The sequence below is a fragment of the Bremia lactucae genome, linkage group LG10, assembly GCF_004359215.1.
Source record: "Bremia lactucae strain SF5 linkage group LG10, whole genome shotgun sequence".
NCBI classification, from domain to species: domain Eukaryota; phylum Oomycota; class Peronosporomycetes; order Peronosporales; family Peronosporaceae; genus Bremia; species Bremia lactucae.
The window spans coordinates 3,035,348-3,057,127 of record NC_090619.1 but is presented as its reverse complement, the minus strand read 5'-3'; the positions used below and the strand labels follow the sequence as shown (position 1 = coordinate 3,057,127).

At 44.7% G+C, this 21,780-nt stretch overlaps 4 protein-coding genes across 4 annotated transcripts; 1 reads left to right on the top strand and 3 right to left on the bottom strand.

Annotated features, from left to right (window-relative positions):
* Positions 1-1,634: 1,634 nt before the first annotated feature.
* CCR75_008868 (uncharacterized protein) lies at positions 1,635-6,167 on the top strand (the record flags this gene model as incomplete). Its single annotated transcript, XM_067966915.1, has 1 exon — positions 1,635-6,167. One exon carries the CDS (start codon positions 1,635-1,637, stop codon positions 6,165-6,167), a length of 4,533 nt encoding a protein of 1,510 aa, XP_067814744.1.
* A 49-nt stretch (positions 6,168-6,216) lies between these two features.
* CCR75_008869 (uncharacterized protein) lies at positions 6,217-7,149 on the bottom strand (the record flags this gene model as incomplete). The annotated part of the gene is made up of 1 exon (XM_067966916.1): positions 6,217-7,149. The coding sequence occupies one exon, from the start codon at positions 7,147-7,149 to the stop codon at positions 6,217-6,219; it is 933 nt and encodes a 310-aa protein (XP_067814743.1).
* Positions 7,150-19,562: 12,413 nt separating this feature from the next.
* Positions 19,563-19,934, bottom strand: CCR75_008870 (uncharacterized protein; the record flags this gene model as incomplete). The annotated part of the gene is made up of 1 exon (XM_067966917.1): positions 19,563-19,934. One exon carries the CDS (start codon positions 19,932-19,934, stop codon positions 19,563-19,565), a length of 372 nt encoding a protein of 123 aa, XP_067814478.1.
* A 622-nt stretch (positions 19,935-20,556) lies between these two features.
* CCR75_008871 (uncharacterized protein) lies at positions 20,557-21,567 on the bottom strand (the record flags this gene model as incomplete). The annotated part of the gene is made up of 1 exon (XM_067966918.1): positions 20,557-21,567. One exon carries the CDS (start codon positions 21,565-21,567, stop codon positions 20,557-20,559), a length of 1,011 nt encoding a protein of 336 aa, XP_067814479.1.
* Between the last annotated feature and the right edge of the window lie 213 nt (positions 21,568-21,780).

Sequence of the window (21,780 nt, the reverse complement as noted above, 5' to 3'; positions counted from 1 at the left end):
TTGTTAATCTATCTTTGTAAATGTTGTCTTAACTATAAACTAATACTAAACATGTAAATGAATTCTTATCTATCTTATCTCGTAACTCTCTTTGATTACTTCTACAGCTGATTAGTCTGCGGAATAAATAGACATAATGGTCTATACCTATTTATGGATAAGAATTCAGGAAATTACTATTTAAAGTAATTTCCTCCAAATATTATCTACCTTTTGGATAATATTAATTAACAATCTTTTATTGTTAATTTCATGTAACGATACACCCCGTTACATTTTTGGTATATGTCGGGATTGTTGCTCTTTCGAGCTTTGCGCGAATTACGCAATATACAAGCCGGGCGTAAATGCTTAGTACTCCCGCGCGTGTAACATCTACGGATGTTACGAGGCTGGTGTACAGCTTGAAACTCTTCTTCTTCTTAAGCGAGGCTGAGGTCCATAGGTTCCAGTCTGTAAAACGAACCCGATGTGCTCGAGGAGCATATGGTGCCTATCAATATTAATGCGAGAGGACTTAAAGTTGTATTCTGCGTTTAACGCAATGTCATCCGCTGCTTCCAAAGCAGCGGATGGGAACGATATAGTTGCGTTCCGACAAGAATCACGTTAAGACATTTAATAAAGATGGTTAATAGAACCACTTCTGGCAATGGATTTAGCTGCATGGCAGCAATAAGAGTTCTCAAATCCTAGACATAGTCCGCTAGGCTGACGAGACGCTAAAAGTCGCGATCGTACGCGAAAAGCCTGATTAGGCGGCACAAACATGCGAGTTAACGCCCATTTTAGCAATTCCCATGAAGTAAAAGCGGCATGTATGGAAGTGCCACATGAGAGGGTCCCTCACTGGATCTACCACCGAGCTTAGAGATGGCTAGGGCCACCTATTCTTGCTCGGTTTAAGTTATGGCCATGTCCATTTTCCTAAGACAAAGAAATATTTTTTCCTTCTATGCCCTCACTTCCTAGATATCAAGTGCGCACGTGAAGCTGGGTAACCGCTTTCATGACGACACTTGTCCTAAGGTACCTAGTTCGTAAGTAAGGTCGCTTAGGCGCCCATCGTAAGTGAGCTCGCTCAGGCGCCCACCTACTACCTCACTGCACGTGAGAGAGAAGACGATCACGCCGCTTCCTCACTGTGCTTGAAGGTGTGTGCGTCATAAAAACTGTACCACAACGACGGTTCACCAACCGAAGTGTGCTTATTACAGAAACTGTAACAACGAGACAGCGGTGAAAATGATATGATTGTTTGCTAGGACATTTATATTTATGCAACGGAATTGCCAGTTGCGGTTGCATAGACGAGACGAGCAAATAGGGCCGCTGCTATGCCTGTTCCACTTGTCAACGCCCAAATGAACAATGCGTGCGACCACCGACCACGGCGGTCTACGTACATTATTTGGTGGCTCATGCAGCATTCGGTGACACCAAATTATGCACTGATGTATTAAATGCTTGACAAATGAGGCGTAGCTTGGCTTCGCCAAATTCCCGCATTTTAATAAATCTATATAGCTCTTCACGTGTGCCGTGCGATCTTGGGCCGTCGCGATCTGATGTTCATAATCCAAGTGAAAGTGACGTGACGATAGCCATTTGGGTGTGTTTAATCTGTCGACAAAATGTATCGCTTGTCTCACTCGATAAAGCACCGGGTGCCATTGTACAAGGCCAGTGGCAATCGTCTGTTAGTGTCTGCACGCGAAAAGGTCAGTCGACGCAACGCGCCCCGTTTTGAGACTCCCGCTGTACTTGAATTTGAGGACGGTTCACGCTATGAAGGCGTGTCGTTCGGTGCCAAAAAGTCAATGGCCGGCGAAGTCGTCTTTACGACTGGCATGGTGGGCTATCCGGAGGCGCTCACAGACCCGTCATTCAAGGGCCAGATCCTCAATATGACTTTCCCCATGATTGGCAATTATGGTGTACCAGATATAAACGTGCTCGATGAGTTTGGGTTAAAGCAACATATTGAGTCCGATCGCATTCATGCTGCTGGTGTGGTCGTACAGGACTACTCGTCACATCACAGCCACTGGAATGCCGCACAGTCGCTCTCTGATTGGCTTGAGAGTGAAGGGATCCCCGGTATCGCCGGTATTGATACCCGCGCCATTACGAAAAAGATCCGAGCCCATGGCGCCATGGCTGGTCGAATTGTCGTTGAAGGCAGTGACAAGCCTCACCTTGTTGACGTGAATGAGGCTAATTTAGCTTCCCTCGTCTCGACAAAGGAGGAAATTACGTACGGTAAAGGCAATTCACTCAAGATTCTTGCTGTTGACTGCGGAATTAAGTACAATATTATTCGTGAGCTTGTTAAACGCGGCGCTGAAGTCAAGCGCGTACCGTGGAATCATGACATTTCCTCTGAAGTTGACTGGTACGACGGCCTTTTTATCTCAAATGGCCCTGGCGATCCAGCTATCATGAAGGAGACTATATCTCAGCTTCAAAAAGCACTGGCCCTTCAGGGTGACAATGTCAAGCCGATCTTTGGCATCTGTCTTGGTAATCAATTATTAAGTCTTGCCGCAGGAGCAACTACGTACAAACTCCCGTTTGGTAATCGAGGGCAGAATCAGCCCGTCCACAATCTTAAGACTGGTCAAAGTTACATTACCGCACAGAATCACGGCTACGCGGTGGATGGCAAGACATTACCAAGTGATTGGACTGAACTATTTGTCAATTTAAACGATGGTACGAATGAGGGCATTATTCACAAGTCGAAGCCTTACTTCACGGCACAATTCCACCCAGAGCACGCTGGTGGCCCCACGGACACTGAGTTCTTATTTGACACATTTCTCAATGCTGTGCGTTCCAAGGAAAAAGGGGCGATCAAAAGTATGGATCATCGTCCGCATATTGAACGCATTAAGGTCAAGAAGGTATTGGTGCTTGGATCGGGTGGTCTCTCAATTGGTCAGGCGGGGGAGTTTGACTATTCCGGCTCCCAGGCGATCAAGGCATTAAAAGAAGAAAATATTGAGACGATACTGATTAATCCCAATATTGCGTCAGTCCAGACTAATATTGACCGATCTAGTGAAGCACAGGCTAGCAACGTCTACTATCTTCCAGTTAATGCCGATTTTGTCGAGCAAGTCATCAAACGTGAGCGTCCAGATGGAATTCTCATTTCAATGGGTGGACAGACGGCCCTTAACTGCGGTGTGGAGCTCGACAAGCGGGGAGTATTGGAGAAGTATAACGTCCAAGTGCTAGGAACGCAGATTAATGTGATTAATTACACAGAGGATCGTGAGCTCTTTAATGTCAAGCTGATGGAGATCAATGAAAAGATTGCACAGAGTGAAGCAGTCGAGTCAGTCGAGGATGCTGTTCAGGCGGCTTATCGCATTGGATTTCCTGTCATGATTCGCTCTGCATTCGCACTTGGGGGTCTCGGCTCTGGTATTTGTGACGATGAAGCGCATATGCGGACAATGGCTGAACAAGCATTCTCTGGCAGTCCTCAAATTCTAGTAGAGCGATCTATGAAGGGATGGAAAGAAGTCGAGTACGAAGTCGTGCGTGATGCTGCCGATAATTGTTTGACGGTGTGCAACATGGAGAATTTTGATCCGTTAGGTATTCACACGGGTGAATCAATCGTGATTGCGCCTTCGCAGACGCTATCAAATCGCGAGTACCACATGTTGCGTGAAACTGCTGTGAAGGTAGTGCGTCATCTAGGAATTGTTGGAGAATGCAACATCCAGTACGCTTTAAACCCAGAGTCGGAAGAGTACTGCATTATCGAGGTGAATGCTCGTTTATCGCGGTCAAGTGCATTAGCCTCCAAGGCGACGGGATATCCCCTGGCGTTTGTGGCTGCCAAGCTTGCGCTAGGCATTAATCTCCCGGACCTTCAAAATTTAGTAACTAAAAGCACGACGGCGTGCTTTGAGCCGTCGTTGGACTATTGCGTGGCCAAAATGCCTCGATGGGACTTAGCCAAGTTTGACAACGTTAGTACGGAAATTGGTTCGTCCATGAAAAGTGTAGGAGAAGTTATGTCCATCGCTCGGACATTCGAAGAGGCGATTCAAAAGGCTCTGCGCATGGTAGAGCCTTCAAACGAAGGCTTTGAGCCACGTTATGAGTTGTCGCACGACGAGCTTATAGAAGCACTTGGAAAACCGACGGATCGTCGCATTTATCAGATCGCACAGGCCCTGAAGACAGGCCAGCTCTCAATTGAACAGGTACACGAGATTACAAAGATTGATACCTGGTTTCTCAGTCGATTGCAGGCAATTTGCGACTGTGATGTCAACTTAACTGGCAAAAAGCTGAATGACGTAACAGCTTCGGATATTGCTGAGGCCAAAAAGCTTGGATTCTCGGATCGTCAGCTTGCGCGCATGTTCAGCTGCACAGACGACAAAGTGCGTGCTAAGCGTAAAGAGCTTGGCATCGTGCCGGTCGTCAAGCAAATTGATACCTTAGCTGCTGAATACCCGGCTCAGACTAATTACCTATATATGACCTACAATGGTACGGAGCACGATGTACCGGCGCAGGACCCGAATGATGGTGTTATGGTATTGGGCAGTGGTGCTTACCGCATCGGTAGCTCTGTCGAATTTGACTGGTGTGCTGTGAGCTGCATTCGTACACTTCGCAAACTTGGGTACCGCGCTGTGATGCTTAACTACAACCCTGAAACGGTCAGTACGGACTATGACGAGTGTGACCAGTTGTACTTTGAGGAGCTATCAAAGGAACGCGTGATGGACGTTAATGACCGGGAGGGTGTCCAAGGCGTTGTGGTGTCAGTGGGTGGACAAATCCCGAATAACCTCGCGCTGCCGCTACATAAGGCTGGCGTCAAAATTCTAGGTACGCATCCTACTATGATTGATAGCGCGGAGGATCGATACAAATTTTCCAAGCTTATGGATAAGGCCGGAGTACCTCAGCCGGCGTGGAAAGAGCTTACGAGCAAGGTGGCTGCTCGTGAATTTGCTGAGCGCGTTGGGTACCCAGTGCTAGTGCGTCCATCGTACGTATTGAGCGGTGCTGCCATGAATGTGGCCTACACTTTCGAAGAGCTAGACAGTGTATTGAACCAAGCCATTGCTATATCTGCTGACCATCCCGTTGTCATCACCAAGTTTGTGGAGGGTGCGAAAGAGCTGGAACTTGATGCCGTGGCCAAGAACGGCAAAGTTATTGCCGCGGCCATTTCAGAGCACGTCGAAAATGCCGGTGTCCACAGTGGTGATGCCACTTTGGTGCTGCCACCTGTGCAAGCGAGCTCGTTCTACAAAAATCAAATCAAGCGCAACGCCGAGAAGATCGCCAAAGCGCTAAACATTTCAGGTCCTTTCAACGCGCAATTCTTGGCCAAGGGAGCAGACGTAAGCGTTATTGAGTGCAACTTGCGTGCCTCGCGTTCGTTCCCGTTTGTGTCCAAGACTACGGGCGCTGATTTTATTAACGCAGCAACAAAGGTGATGGTTGGGGTGTCTACAGAGAATGACAACTTGCCTCCTCTTGATGGTCCTAAGCGTCCGGAAGGTTACGTTGGCATTAAATCACCCATGTTCTCGTACACTCGTTTAGGCGGGGCAGACCCGCTGCTAGGCGTCGAGATGGCATCAACCGGTGAAGTTGCTTGCTTCGGTAAAAATCTTCACGAAGCCTTTTTAAAAGCATTAATTTCATCAAATTTTAAGTTACCAGAAAAGAACATTCTGCTGTCAATGCAAGACAAGTTTTCGGAAGATTTTGTACACGCCGCTTACAAGATGCACGAGCTAGGTTACAATCTGTACACGACCGAGAAGACGCACGCGTACCTGATGAAATATGGCATTCCATCGACAAAGGTAGACTTTCCATCGGATGGCGAGAGCAAAAACAATGCGCTAAATCTCATTAAAGAAGGAAAGATCGACCTTGTCGTGAACCTCCCCAACAACCAGAGCCTGCAAATGAAAAATAACTATCAGATTCGTCGTACAGCGGTCGACTTTTCGATTCCGCTGTTAACAAACATCAGTTTAGTGCAGCTCTTTGTGGAGGCAATGGCCATTCACAAGAGCAAGCCCATGCTGGGACTTGAACCGGACAGTCTGTTTGACTACTACAAGCGTGAGAAGGAGGAGGACGCATGGACGGACGTGCACGAATTCCATTGAATGCGTTAAAAAAAAACGCATGTGCCTTTTAAATTTCAAGTACGTAGGATCATACAGATTCTACGTCATCGAATGGCATAAAACATTTCTGCTTTTTAAACCAATTTTCGAGTCCAAACGCAAACAATTCTTGCATATACGCCTGCTTATTTCTCTCATCCATCGCCATCAATATCTCCATCTCTATCGAGCTCTTCTTCGCCTTTGCTGCAGCTTTAAACGTCATTTCAAGGTATCGGCGTGAAAACGTCTCCGCGATGTGGGGCTGCAGCGCCTCGAGCTGAGTCTTGAAGTGCACACAGCGTGTATAAGCTGCGATCACGTAAGCGTCAGCAATATCAAATGCCGAGTCTGCCAAAGCTCCCGTTCGCAATCGTTGAAATGTTGGCAAAGCTGTTGTATCGGAGCCACGACCTGCTGCTAATGTGAGTTCAGGCTCTTGCTGTTCCAAAAAGGTCATGACTACGTTTTTGATGCTATCATTCTTGCTCTTTTTCATTCGTTTGCGAAGACCAAAGAAAGATCGAGCGGCTGATGGATGCGTATGAAGTGGAAGCACGCCAAAGCGCTTCCAACAGGCATAGGAAACGATACCATTGAGCTGTGCTAGCTGAAAGATGCCGGCGTTATTGAAGCGGCCAGAGAGGAACATTCGCATAAATGCTTCAATGCCGATGGTCCACTGAACCGGTTCTTTTTGAAGCTCAGCGGTATGAACAGTCGCTAAAAAATTATCAATGGCTTCGCCAATCTGCATCACGTCGGCACTAGCGAAGTGGTCCGTTGGAATGTGGCCCCAGCGACACACGCGGCCACGTTCTGTCACGATGGCAAATCCCGTACTGTTCGTGTTAATGTCTAGTCCAAGCACTCGATGCGGTGGCGAACAGCGTACCAATCGACGAGCATGCTCCTCAAGATTGCAAACTTCGAGAGCCTTGCGAATTCGCGCCCCGTTGCGGCGCAGGCGTTTTAGTACCATTGGGGAATGAATTTTCTCCATGCCGATTCGTCGATTATAGTGCTTTTTACCTTGATTTAAGTTTTCATCAACCCCGCCAATCGTCATAAGACACGATTGGGCGTAGCGCAAGGAGGCGCATTGCATTGTTATTCTAAAGCCTTAAAATAAACCCATAGTAGCTCCTAAGAACTTTCCTCTGCACGTCAAAGACATTAAGTAATTACGTTCACTGTAACCAGTGTAGGTGTTCTAGCAAAAGGTGCCCGTTACAAATACGCCCATCGTATACTAACTAAGTATTTTGCCCGAATGAAAACTTATCCACCAAAATTTAAAAAATGATTACTACGTATTTGTACCAGAGATAACGACCTCATGTAATTATCTTTCACTTTGAGAAGGACCACATCACACTGACGTTTTGGGTACCGGTGCAATCTGTAGTGAAACGGGGTCCGTCACATAGATTTTAATTCCTATACGAGGAACTATATATATTTTCCTGTGGGAGGAAATAAATAGAAAAGTACAAAATTATGATCTTTTCATAATTTTGACTTAATAGTGCCAATATTACCAAATTTGGAAATATTGAGGCAGCATGACAATAATCATGTTAATTGGTTGTTTTAAGTTAAAAGTAACACTGCAAATCGTAAGAAGACAGGACTGGGGGATGCGCAAGGCGGCGCTATACATAGTCAGATTAAAGTCAGTAGATAGAAGATTGTTACGTAGGAACTGAATATATCAATACTGTTTTTCTTTTTCTATACGAAGCTCGGTATTGACCTCTAATAGCTAAGACATCTTAAATACTTGCAACCTTCATCTGCACGTCAGTGTACGTGAAGTAATCGAGGCACCTAACCCTTCACTGTTATCAATGTAGGTTGGCGAGTACTGTTATCATTCCTAGCGTAAGGTGCCCCGTTACACCACTGAGAGACGAGCAACATGCGGCTATAGCCGAGTTTATACAACATCAACTCGACGGGGCTCACGAAAAAGTAACCTTGCTTCACCAGCAAGGCTCTCAACACGCAGAGGTGTTTAAAAACTGGGTGCTCAAGAGTTGGACTGTTGAGATAGCAGCATTTACATGCTGCTAGCGGTCCGACGCTTTCACGTCGACTCTAAAGCTTAAAGATCGAAATATCTAAGTTTAAAGCAGTCGAAGGCAATTCCCCTTTAAGATGGCTCGTCGAATTAGACGACGAAATTGAAGCTCGCCGCATCGATGACGATGCGACGAAAGTGAAATTTGGCATGTTTAACTTGGCCGGACGTGCGAAATTTTGGGCCTTAGACTCAACCTTCGCATCCTATATGTGTGTACGTCGTATGAGGTCTTTCAGACCCGGCTCAGGCAAGCCTTTGAGCCGTCACGTGCCGAATTCACGGCTCAAGCAGAGCTCCTGGATTTAAAACAGGCCGAGCATGGCCTTCATGCTTACGCCCAATACACACGTTACCTAGTAAGTTGTATCGTGAGCCATCCAATTGATGAACAAACACAGTCAACTGTATGTATTAGGGGTCTTGCAGACAGTCCTGTTAAGACCCACTTGTTTCGGCTCGGATTCGAGACGCTTGACCAAGCGATCTCTGTAGCGGAACAGGAGAACTTCAAAGTGAAACAGGCTTTCCCCACTCTTATGTTTATCGCCCAAACAGACGACTAGAAAAGAAGGTCCAGAACCTATGGACGGACCTCTCGTACATGGAAAGCGAGAATCCTCGCCCTTCAATTTACAAACTATTGCAAAAATGCAATTTTTGCCAAAAGACAGGATTTTACGCCTGCCCCACGCCCAGTACCTAGTAAATACTGAGCGAAACAATCGGCCTCCCCTTAGGAACCGCGGCGACGCGGATCAAACGCCGTTACGAGATCGCAAGGGCGACATGGATCGTCAACCAATATTCGGGGCCAGTAGGTATGTAGCCGGCCTTCTGATCCAGCAACGTCAAAAGGATTTGCAGGATTTTTTACGAAAGTTGCTCCTCACATGCAAACCTTGTGTGTAACTTCCCCAGGTGATGAGGTAAACCTCATCACCTTGAAAATTAATATGGCAAATAAATTGCTACCCCCTTAAGTTCCGAGCCGATTGTGAAGTGTCGAACAATTTTTTCGACGCCAATCGCTAGAAGATCGCAAGTTTTAAGTTCGTTGAGCGCGATAAACTTCTAACGAGGATGATAGTGTGCCTAACAACATCGCATCGGTAACAGAAAATAAACGTGTCGCTGATATACGATACACGTTAAAGGGTACACAGTACAATGATGGTTATATCGTACTGGATTCGGATAAAAACAAATTCTGATGTCATCTTTGGATTGCCATGGCTTAGAAAGCACGAGCCCTACATAAATTGGCAGCATCAAGTGTGGCGATGCCTGCCTCGCGTTCATCCATTTGATGAACTTGGAGCGTTCACAAGCGTGCGAATGTTCTAGATGGCCCTCTTATTGCTTAGTCGTTAGTACGACTGCACGAGACCAGAGTGTGATAACCCATCACACTGTGGAGTTAGATTGCGACGGCTGTGCACATCAATAGGCAGCGTCGAAGTTCGACCACCCGAATAAGTCCGGTAGACCAGGAAATGATGTTCACCTAGAGATCAGCATCCAAGAAAGTAAAAAAGGTTGTCTATAAGAGACAGCGCAAAAATTCTGGAACGACTGGAAATTCAATCGTAGAGGCTCTCGCTGTGGTCGCGCAACCACTGCTAGAGGCAATTAGAGATAATGCTTTCAAAGTAAAACTTGAGGGAATAAGTCTCAAAGACTCTGAGAAGATAAGTTCCCAGAAACCTGCGATAAAAGAATCCCGGGTACTCTTCAAAACAAGTTCCAAAGAGGAAACTGAGACATTAAACGTCTTAGTAAACAACGGATCAACTGTAGGTGCTTATACAGCGCCTCCGAAGTCATTTTTGGAATAAATCAATCGTCAACGCTTGAACTTAAACGGTTCTTGCGAGATCTGCGTACTTATCGCAGATGACAAGTACGCGGCCGACATTCGGTCAGCAATAGTATTTTCTGAGAGCGAACGGATTTTCGATAGCTCAGCATGGACGAAAGTGTATTCGAGAGAAGGCTTGGATTGAACAATCTATGTCTAAATACTGGTAGTCTTCCATGACAAAATTTCCTATTTAAGAATTTGATTGAATTCAAGGATGAATTCCCCGATATGGTACCGTGCAAGTTGCCTAAGGATAAAAGCACTCGACACGAAATCGACCTGATACCTGGTTCGAAATACTGTGTGATGAAGCATTGGTCACTGCCTCGTGAACAACAATAGTCTTGAGCTTATATCCGTTGGACTTGTTGAACACGTTGAACAAGTCCAACGGATATAAGCTCAAGACTATTGCCAAGCGATGCATAGGAAATGGCGGTCGTATGATGCGTGCAACGGAACCGGCTCAAACGCCGATATGAAAGGATGTAAACATTGATGGTATGTCAAAGAGTACCATCTTTTCGTCAAAGGGTCTGGTGAATGGATGGATTTTATTAGATCCTCATGCGTGAACAGGATACTCCGTTTACGGCATTATCCCCCCAAGCGAGGTGCTATGGAAATGGCTAGTTATGCAAAGGGGCTTAGTAATGATACTGCAATTTTTAAAAGATTTGTTGAGATCGGTGCGGCATTTCGCACAGAATTGTTCTGATGACGTCTTCGTTCATAGCACAGCCATAAATGGAAAGTTGGACGTTGAAGTACATCGTACCCACGTCCGAGAAATTCTTACACTTATGCGTAAGCATAAATTGTATGCATATTCGCTGCAACCGAAATTCCACTTCTTGGTGCATCGTGGGTATACACGGTGTACGCCCTATCCTGAAAAGATCAAGGCAATAACCGACTGGCTATGCCAGTCGATGTAAAGGGACTTAGAAATTCCCTCAGCTTAGCAGCGTACTTACATAAATACACCCGCAATTATGCCGACATGACAGTACATATTTTGTAATTGTTGAAGAAAAACAAATTATGGTCATGGAACGCTGGTTGTCAGCGATCTTTTGAGGGTATCAAACAAAGCTTAGTGGAATCGCCAATCTTGACGATTGCTGACCAAGACAGAAAATTTCATGTGGTCTGTAACGCCAGCGATTTTGCATTCGGCTGTTAGTTAATGCAATACGACACAGATGGCGCAGAGCGCATTGTCTGCTAACAGTCGCGCCAGTTTTAACCAACTGAACGCAATTACCGAGTGCATGACAAGGTACTCCTTGCCATGAAATGTGCACTGGCTAGCTTTAGGCTCTATCTGCTGGGAGATAAGCCGTTTAATTGTTTTAAGGACCATGCGTCTTTACGCACGGCCGAAAACAGTGCACACCTCTCGCAAAGAATGGCGAGATGGTTGTCTTACTTCGTGGAGTACAACTTCTCCGTGAAATATAAACGAGGACGACTTAATGTCGTCGCTAATGCCCTTTCGCGCCAGCCCGACTTTGAGCTGACTGGGCAAAACAACAGTGAGAATAAGCCCGCTGTTGCATCAATTAACAGTGAGCATGAGCCCATTGCCGCAACAATGTGTGTTCCGTCGTCAACATTACTTGACGACTTAAGAAGAGCCTATCAAGAAGATAAGGCTCTTAAAGGGTTGATGGATTGCCTTAAAATTCATTTTAACAAGCTTTAAAAGATTGTCAAAATTGTATCGATCTTTAACGGATCGTACAGAACACGCATCGGTTTACTGTATTACACAGCCATTGCTGGCAACACACCTCGTGTGGTCGTTCCCGAATACAATGATTTGCGACTACGCATCATGTATGAGTACCAATAAGTGGGCATCGTGGACTTGCGAAGACTTAGCTCGCCGTAAGTCGCGACTTTTACTTGCCCCGCCAGTTTATGTTTGTGCGGGAGTATAAAGCCTAGCTCTTCATCCCATGCTACAACTTCAACCTTTCTTTTCCAACAGAGTGCTGGCAGTTTGTATCTATAAACTTCGTTTTCGAGATTCCAGAAGACGCTCACATATGATACTTTTGTGTTTGAGGATCATTTCAGCAAGATGGTACATCTTGCTGCAATCCCGGATTCGATCACAGCTAAAGACTGTGCTCGTGTCTTTTCGAAACGATATTTCGACTTCACGGGTTTTCCCGTGAACTGCTTTCGTATCGTGGTCCCCTATTCACAGCGGAGCTTGGAAACCTGTCTTCCTTGTTAGACTTCTAATTTAGCTCAAGGGGGTGGAATCGCTCGGGCAATAATCGATCTGGCTTTTGCTCATCACGCATTAACTAAACAGTCAATGTGATGGATACTGATATTGACCTAATCGTCATTGAAGAAGACAACTCAGCAATAGCAAAAAGGCTATGGGTGACTTTAATTACAACGATGCTGATCTATCCAGCATCGACAATTGTAGTACTACTGAGAGCATTTATGCTATTACTAAAGAGGGGAATGATATCTCATCATTACGCACCTGGTGCAGAGAAAGCAAAACTAATCGAGTTAGCAGCGGTGGCAGTAGCAGCGCATGTACTTGTTAATGATGCGATGGACATGTTTTACAAACCAACGAGTGCTTAATTTTCTCATGGAGACTAGATAGTACACTCTGTTAAATAGTTAATGTCCCTTGAGAGACTGTTGAATATGGGGGTGATGCAACGAGGTGTCCCGTTACAGAAGTATTAGTGACTATATGAGAAATAATTAAGAATTATGATTAGTACCCTTTTCCGTTAGTATTGCCAATATTACCTTACACGGTAATATAGAAGTGGCAATGTGCCAATTCTGTTCATAAGTTAATCACAGTCGTTAAATTTACCCCGTTATTCGCTGCCAGACGCACGAATGGGGGGGGGTGAGCAATGAGTAGTTTAGTTTAATGCATTAAATCAGGGCTTTAGAAGTATGAGTCATACAAACTTATTTTTGTTGATACAATTTTACTCTATCCCTATACTAAGTCTTCCTAAGCATTTACCCACAAATGCTATGAACTCTTAGCAAGCTTTATAAATCTTGTCCTACACCTCATGTACGCGAAGTATTCGGAGGCACCTACCTTCACTGTTATCACTGAAGGTTAGCTAGTACTAGCAAAAGATGCCCCGTTACAAATATTGCTTCATATCGTTTTAAGGGGGAATTTGAGATGGCACGCAACGGCAGCGTCGTTATTGCAGTTTGTGACCTTTAAAGCGGCACCTCATGCAACGGGCTGACTGCCTAATGTTGCACGCCCGTTAAGTATATATAACAAGAAGATCAATTCATTCGTGTTAACTTAATAGACCTGTCACTTGGTTGAGGTTCACATGGCGATCCACCCTTGTATATGTGATGCACACAGGTGCATTCACACTAGAGGGATGACGCCTGACATCATCTGCGAGCTGACGTATATAGAATAAATACGCTCGCCATACAGGGATGCATATCTACAGAGATGGCATTTAATTATTGGGTAAAAAGGTTTCACATTTAGTTCTTCAAAATAAAATTCAGTCTTAAATTCACTTTCTAGTTCACGGTGCGCACGAGAAGACGGATAACCGCTTTAGTGACGTCACTTGTCTAGGAGGGATGAGGTCGCTTTTTCGGCGCCTAACAACTGCCTGCACGTTGTTCCAACGTAACGATCATCTATCTACCGACTTGAATATTATAATAGCTTACTATATATAGCGCCTCCTTTTGCACCGCCTAATTCTATCTTGTAACGAGTGGCGGGGTTGATTTAAACTTGAATCAACCAATCAACATAACTATTGTCTTGTTGCCTCAATATTACCGAATTTAATAACATTGGAACTACATGGTTAAAATTATAGAATAACAATAATTTTGTACTTATTTCTCCTATATAAAATAATATTAATTTTACTCTTATAGGAAATAATACTTACGTAATGGCACACCCCATTACATGACCCCTAGCCAATACTCAAATATAGTGACGGATGTAGAGTGACAGAGAGTCCTATTACCTCTCTCTGTAGATTAGCACTTGTTAGTTTCATTTACATTCCAACTTTTTGATTTATTGCGCATGGTATCGAAGCTCGTGCACGTAGCCTGTGAGGCCGCAAAGCTGGCAGCTACACTCGTGCAGCTGCTAGTGATGCAAATACTTTGGTAGACGCTCCTGCGTCTACCGTGGGGAGATCGTCATCTCCTTCTCCACCTGCTTCTCCCATTGTAGGTGACTGACACGAGTCGGGGTTATCGCTTTACTCTGTGGCAACTGTCAAGGTCTCCGGCCACCCTGGGCCACGTCCGTTAAACTTACGAGTTTTAACGTAACAACCAAAGAGGTGATGACGAAATTGTTTAGCTTCTAGTCAGACTCTTTTGGTGAAGTGTCATCTTGTGGTGACTTAATGGATGCCGATAACTCAGGTGATGCTATAATTACATCACCAGGTATCGTCAAGGTCACTTCAATACGAATGCTGCTGGTGGTGCTTAAGTACGCCACCAGGAACAAGTGATTCTTACGATCACTTCGAGCGTATTTCCGCTTCATTATAAACGTTAGTTAACAAGATATGGACCGCAATACGTTGCAATTCGCTCTCGAAATGAAGCCTTGACTGCTTTCTACGGTCAGCCTAATTTGTTGGTCTGGTATGACCAACGAACGATGAAAATTTCGTCGTTCGACCCATCCACGCTTCACGAGCCTGGTGAGGATGCTCCAACGATGCCTTTTCCAGCATCGATAATTAGCCTGCAAGCGTGCCGAATATAGCTCCTTTGTTTTAAGCTTGAAAAATATTCATTTAGAATGCGCAAAGCATAGACCGCGAGGCCTGGATTGACAAACTGGTTACTTTTCGAGACCAATTTAAAGACGTACTGTAGTCGGGGCACGCTGTAAGCGGCACAGTTTGTCCAGTGTGGCAGGCTTACTTTGCCTCTCGTGGGAGACTCATGTCCCTGCTGCTTTAAGGGTGCAGGCCATGCCCCAAAGGAGGCGTACGTTATTAAACACCCTCAATGGAGGACGTGCATCACTTCTGACATTAGCGAAGATATTCAGTTTTTTTAATTCTTTTACGAGCGCGGGATGCGCTCGCTCTTCGATGGACCTTTCAAGGAAGAGGATGGATCTCATCGTACTATACAAGACGTCCATTATTAGTTGGGAACGAGGTTCTCAGCTATCATGGGAGGGTGGATACCCTCTCCAACGAATGAGATAACTCTCGGAATCTCCTTCATCTCGCGGTGAGTCAATAGGTGTTCGACTGCAAAGTGTCGTAGTCGACCACTTAAATCCGTTAAAAATGTGAATGGAAGAAAAAATCGGATTCGCCTCACGCGTCGATTCCGATTCATCGCATTGATTTAAATCACGTCTTCGGTATTTACGGGAGTACGTGATCAAGAACCTTCTCGTCGTCGTGACTTTTCGTCGACGGTCGACAATGTTTGTCGCGAACAGCTGCAAAAACTGTGCGCAACTTGCGGTCGAAACAACTGTCGAGCGAACGGACAAATGGTCCCTACGAGACGAGCTGGTGATAGCTTGTCAAGAGATCTCACCCTTGAAGGATGAGAAAAACGCCTGGTTCGTGAGAACAAGCTCTGTCCCGAGACCATCAGTGTTTAACTCGGGCCATCGGTATTTGATGGATGCCTTGGACCGTGCCGGTTTGATGAAATCGGACGAAACATCTTATTGGTGGTACGGGCAGAGACGTCCAACATAGGATGCGTACGCATCCTTCGAGGCCGCTCGATCTTTATGCATTGCATTTGCGGTGCCGATATACCTGAGCAGTAATTTTTTACTGGCCACATTCGTCATTACATGTTTAGGTGTATTTACAGTAGACAGTAGGACTTGATTGTTAACGTAAAATAAAAGAACGTTTGCTCTTCCATTTTCGTCTGAGTTCCGTTTCTGTCGGTTCAAGGCATCAGCGATGGAATCCTGCACGAAACGGACCACTGCTTCTCTAGCCAGCAGGAAATCACCAGCTGACTCAGTTTTAATATTGTTTTCAGTGCGGAGATATTATTCTTCTCTTTAGTGAGAGCATCAAATTATCACCAATATTTTTGTTTTCGATGCTGAGTATATCAGTGTCGTTGCTGTAAAAGTCAGCAATAGCCTTATCGTTATTACAGAGTATGTCCCCTTCAATGTTGATTGAACCAATAATGGTATCCTTCGCATTGACTATTCAGTCAATGCGCAATGAGCAAGAGCTAGATTGCTCTTTGCATGAGCAAGTCCTCTCTTGAATAAGACTCACTCTCAAACAAGGTGGGTATACGTGGATGGCGTAAGCCATTTACATAAAATGGTGTACGCTAAGTTGATGCATGCACCGAGTTGTTGATGGAAAACTCAGCCGGCGCCAAGAACTCGCGTCAATTCGGAAACGAGTAGACTTATCTGCGAAGTGTTTCTTCGAGGATACAGTTTGCACATTCTGTCTGACAATCTGTTTCCGGATGGCCAGAAGTTGACCTCTTAACTGTGATCCAAATCATTTAGACACAGATTGCCAGAACTCCGCCGTAAACCGGGGGTCTCGACCTGAGACCAGTCTACGGGGTAGTACATGGAGTCGAAACATCGTGTCAATATATAAAATAATATTTATGTAAGGGACACCCCGTTACAGATTGAGCAACACTCAATGATGTCGTCACACGATTTTTTTTCGATTAAAATCGGCGTGTTGCTAATAAAGCCACGCAAGGTTCTTATCGTTGCAAATTTTTGCTCGCGACCTTTGACGTTCGGTGCCTTTGAGGCAGCATCACATATATAATGATAAGCGTGCTATTGTATTTTTCTGATCATACGTTTACGGTCGTCTGCAGTCGACATATTTTTGGAATCGCTCGCCTGGCAGTCCTAAAGATAAATTCTTGCTTTAAAAACAACGGTAAGTTTGGCTAAGTTTGGCCCCCAATTTATCAAGATTGAACTATGTTGCTCGGATGAATCCAAGAAAGCATATATATTTGGCATAATTAAAAATCTTACGAAGTGCTTTAACTCGCATGCCGCAAAAACCTGTTGGCACTGAATCATATGGTGATCTAGTTGCGCTTATATATTTCTTAAGGCTTTTGTACGTCGCAATCTCTTGGATATAAGTGATTATCTGAGATGGCTGCTCCAAAAGCAAATAACCTGCATTAACGCTATTTCAAATAAAATCAGCTTTATCGAGGTTATGACCACTTATACTACCCCAAGGAATTTTTACACTTATTATTTATCCACCTATTGTGAGGCTATAAGTTTAGGCTGTCTGAACATTTAGATCCGGTGGCAGTTCAGATTGGGCTTGTTGAAATTACATCGTCGCATGCTTTAAATTATGAGCATCCTTGGTTTTTAAAGCTTCACATCGTTGACTTACCCTGCTTACAATTGCGACATGACCCATTTGCGCCACAACCGCTTGCCAAAGTGTTTTTCGGGTTAGCACTCAAAGAAAATGTGTAACTCTTTTTGTCAACGAACTGTACTTCATTGTAGCGACACTTACTGAGAACTTGTACAAGGCAGCTTCTACTGTTGCGCGATCAAAAATAATTGCGCTCTAGAGACCTTTTGCGGTGAAGCGGGTTGAGTGTCTCAAATCATCTAACGCTTACTGAGGAGAAAAAAATGATTTGGACACCGATGATATGGTGAGCCAGGATGCCACCATCGTTCGGTCCACAAGCTGACTAGCTCCGATCGAATTGGTCTTTCAACTGAACCGGGCCTCGTTTCAAGCCAAAATTGCGATCGCCTATAGATCAGGTCTAGTGCCAGGAAGATTCTTGACACTCTTGAAATGACACAAATATATGTTTTATGTCCACAACGATCTGAGAGGCGCTCATAAATAAGCAAGTGTAAATTTAATGGCGGCTTCTGCGGTGAGATATTATAATCGAGCGTTTTAAATTGGAGCATGAAAAATTTATATACATGGTTAAGATACATCGCGACCAGAGCAGCAAGGTAATCAAGATTGACCAGCGTGCATATATCAAGCGACTTGCAGAAAAATTTGGCATGGAATGCTGCAAAGATGTACATACTCCAGCGGACAGCAATCCAAAACATGTCAAGCCCCAGCACACGATGAAATGGTTTTATTAAAAGATTCTTTTGTCGTGAGCTTGTGGGAGCACTAATGTGCGTGGCAATTTCTACTCGACCAGACATTGCACACGTCATGGGAGAGGTGGCTAAGTTTTGCGAGAAAAACGAAAATCGCACTGGATTGCAGCCAAGCGGATTCTAAAGCATCTGAAGACATTTCAAGACATTGAAATGTCATTCGACGGCCCTAGCAAGGGAGAGCTAATTGGCTTTGATGATGGTAATTGGGCTGTTGATTTGGGCAAGCGACGATCGACAACAGGCTATGTTATATTTTTAAATGGTAGCGTCATTTCGTGGAAGTCCAAGCGGCAGCCAACAGTGGCAACTTCGAGTACAGAAGCCGAGTACATGAGTCTTTACAACGCAACTCAGGAAGCTATCTGGCTTCGGCTACTACTCAAGGACTTAAAAGGTTTTTATGGTGATGCACAACTATTTATCAAGACAACCAAGGATGTATCGCATTTGCAAAGAATCCGGTCTACCACTCAAGAACCAAACATATCGACAGTAAATACCACTTTATCCGTGAGGGAGTGGATATGATGATTATTGAGCTGGAATACAAGTCCACTGAAGACATGGTAGCCGATTGCATGACAAAGGCAATTGCGAAAGACAAACACAACAAATTCGTTGCGAGTCTCGAGCTAACCAAATAAACGCTTCACAGCACAAACATCAAGGGACAGTGTTAAAAGGTGATGTTATGACTGTTTAGCAACCTAAAATTTGCATGTTGCTTATTAGAGTTGGAATAACTTAAGCCCCATCTGATGGATGGGACACTGATAGATTGATCTGATTGTGATTGATTAGACAAGTTAAGATTAATCGACGTGTTGTTTGATAGAACAATGTCAGATTGATTGACGTAAGATTGATTAAACAAGTCAAGACCATGTACAAAAGATAGGATCTAATTTAATCATAATCTCACTTTTGATTTTGCAGTCCCGACCAGAAGCCAACTTCACAAGTGTTTAGTGATGCATTTTTTTTCATGGTAGCACTTGTTGGTCAAAGGTACATGGATGTGTGTCTAAGTAGAGCGTGGCCGCATTACGACGTGCCCGCCTACAATACCCATAGCCATCTGCTGCGTCGACCGTGCAATCAGTCATCAGTAAGCGCTGTCATGGGGCATTGCCAGTCAGCAGCAAGTATGCCTTTCGTGGATGTTATTGTTTACGTTTTGCAATGCGATAAGTAATGGATAACTGCAGTATGACAGAAGTGATAGCGGTAAACACTTCACTTAATTAAAATTGATGTTTCTTACGCTGGATAAAACCAGTTGACTACAATGGGAGAAGCCACAATAAGAGTCAACAGCACTATTGCAACAATGATCTCTTTTCTGATCACAGGATTATCTTTTAGGAATTCATCAATACTCCTATATTTTTGCCGAATTTTTTCCAAGCTTTTGGCAAAACCAGTCTTGAGTGATGCGAAATTCTCCGCGAAAACCCTTCCCTCATCATCGGTAGCGGTGGTCATTATGGCTGCTTTCCTTCCTTTGAGATAATGATGGGCTGGTAGAGTGCTGGATTTCTTCGACTCGGTCTGTACCGTGCTTGTGTCTTCTCCAATGACCCATACGGCTGAGGTTGCTACAATGATTACAATAATGAAGTTCCATCGCATGATAATCAAATTCTTCAATCGGGCTTCGATAACAGAATGGACGGCATGTCAAGGCCGCTCGGATGTCAATAAAATTGTGCTAAAAAAGGACGCAATCTGCAGTACAGCCTATCATGGACCAATGTACTTCGGTGTCGACGTTAGCCCTTGCTTTTAACCAATCCTACACGTTTGAAGAAATTTGACTGCATGCAATATCTCTGTTGATTGGATAGAAACAAGATTTGTGGAAGGTTTTCTTACAGAACGTGTTGAAGAAACTTTGGTAAACTTCTGTGTTCGAATGACAGTCAAGCAATTAAAGTCGTCGTCGGCGCCTGCCTTTGCTCTCAACGCGTTTTTCATCACGAATACTCCGGTCCTTTTTCGAACTTTTTTGCTTAGTCGCGCGCGCAGAAGGAGTTTTGGGGTTGCACCTTTGTGGCGCTCATAGTGTAGCTTTAATTCGTAGCGCGATCCTCGTAAGGGCTGGCGCCTCAAGTAGAAGTTGTTTATCTTTGGCATGCCACTAAAGTAAAGGTATGCCAGGACCCACTTGTGCAGGTCATGTTAAGGTTTGGCAGAAGCTAACTGTCGGAATCGTAATTTAAAATGGAACTGGTGGTGTATAAAAGAAGATTTCTCATGTAGTCCGACAAGCTCCAAATTCTGAGCTGTCGATGGCATAGAGTGCAGTTTGTACTAATGCATTGATGCGCTCACGAGATAGTGCCATGACAGGCGACGAGATGTCGAGACGGTACGTGACAGACTTGCGCCCGCTATTTTTGCAGCGATACTCATCAAGCAGTGAAATGGCTAAATCCATTGTTTCCAATGGGAAATGCTCATGTAGGACGTCAACCAAGCGGTCTTGTGTAAACAATGCTTCGTCTGTAATCCAAAAGCTGATGCCACGCCTCCACGTGATGGGAAAACAAGATTTATGTCCTCGAGCTTCGTGACAAAATACATGCGTTATGCCACCTTCCGTCCAAAACGCTTTTTCACGCGACTGATACCCCACGCTGTAATATCCTAGCGCAGTCAAAGCCTCCATAGGGAAAAAATGTGCGTCTTGAAGCACCAATTTTGCAGCCGCAGCACACTGAATGATTTGCCATGTATTCCCTTCTGTTCGTGGCTTCATCTCCAGCTTCGTCCCTCCTTGTCCGGCACACAATGTCACCCAAATTTGTCCGTCTCTCGTCAGCACTTGACTGGCACTGGCAAAAAAGGCAACAAGCAATTGGCGATGACGATGAATTTTGTTGCTTATATTCTTGTTGCCGCCTCCATTCGCCACATAATGTGGGAAATTAAACACGACGCGGTCAAATTTGTTACGTTGTGTATCGTTCTTAAATGAAAGGCTCTCCAGCTTAGTGGCATCAACACCATGTCGAATGTTAATGCCACTACTGCGCAACTCATCCAAAATAGCACGAGAATTTGGATACATTTTTACCAATTGGCTCTCTGCGTCCAGGGACGTGACCGTCACATTAATTTCGGACGCTTTAATGCGTGCGCTATTGGCGCGCATGAGCGCTCGGGAGTAGGAGAAGTTGCCATCGCCAACAACGAGTATGCGAGCTCTTTGATTAAGTAGCCCCAAAGACGTCAAATCGCCAATAACATCCGTCCTGACCATCTTTATTCGATTACAGTCGAGGAAATGCCCACTTTTAGATTAAGTACTAAATAATCTGAATTAAGTTGTATTAGCGAAAAGCTCAAACGTTGTGGAGGTACCATAACATGGAAATCACTAGAGCAATGAGCGTGGGCCCGGCAAATGCTACCATAACTCGCTCCGATTGCGCCTTTAGCACGGATTGCGATTGGCACTGCTTAAAAGGTTTCT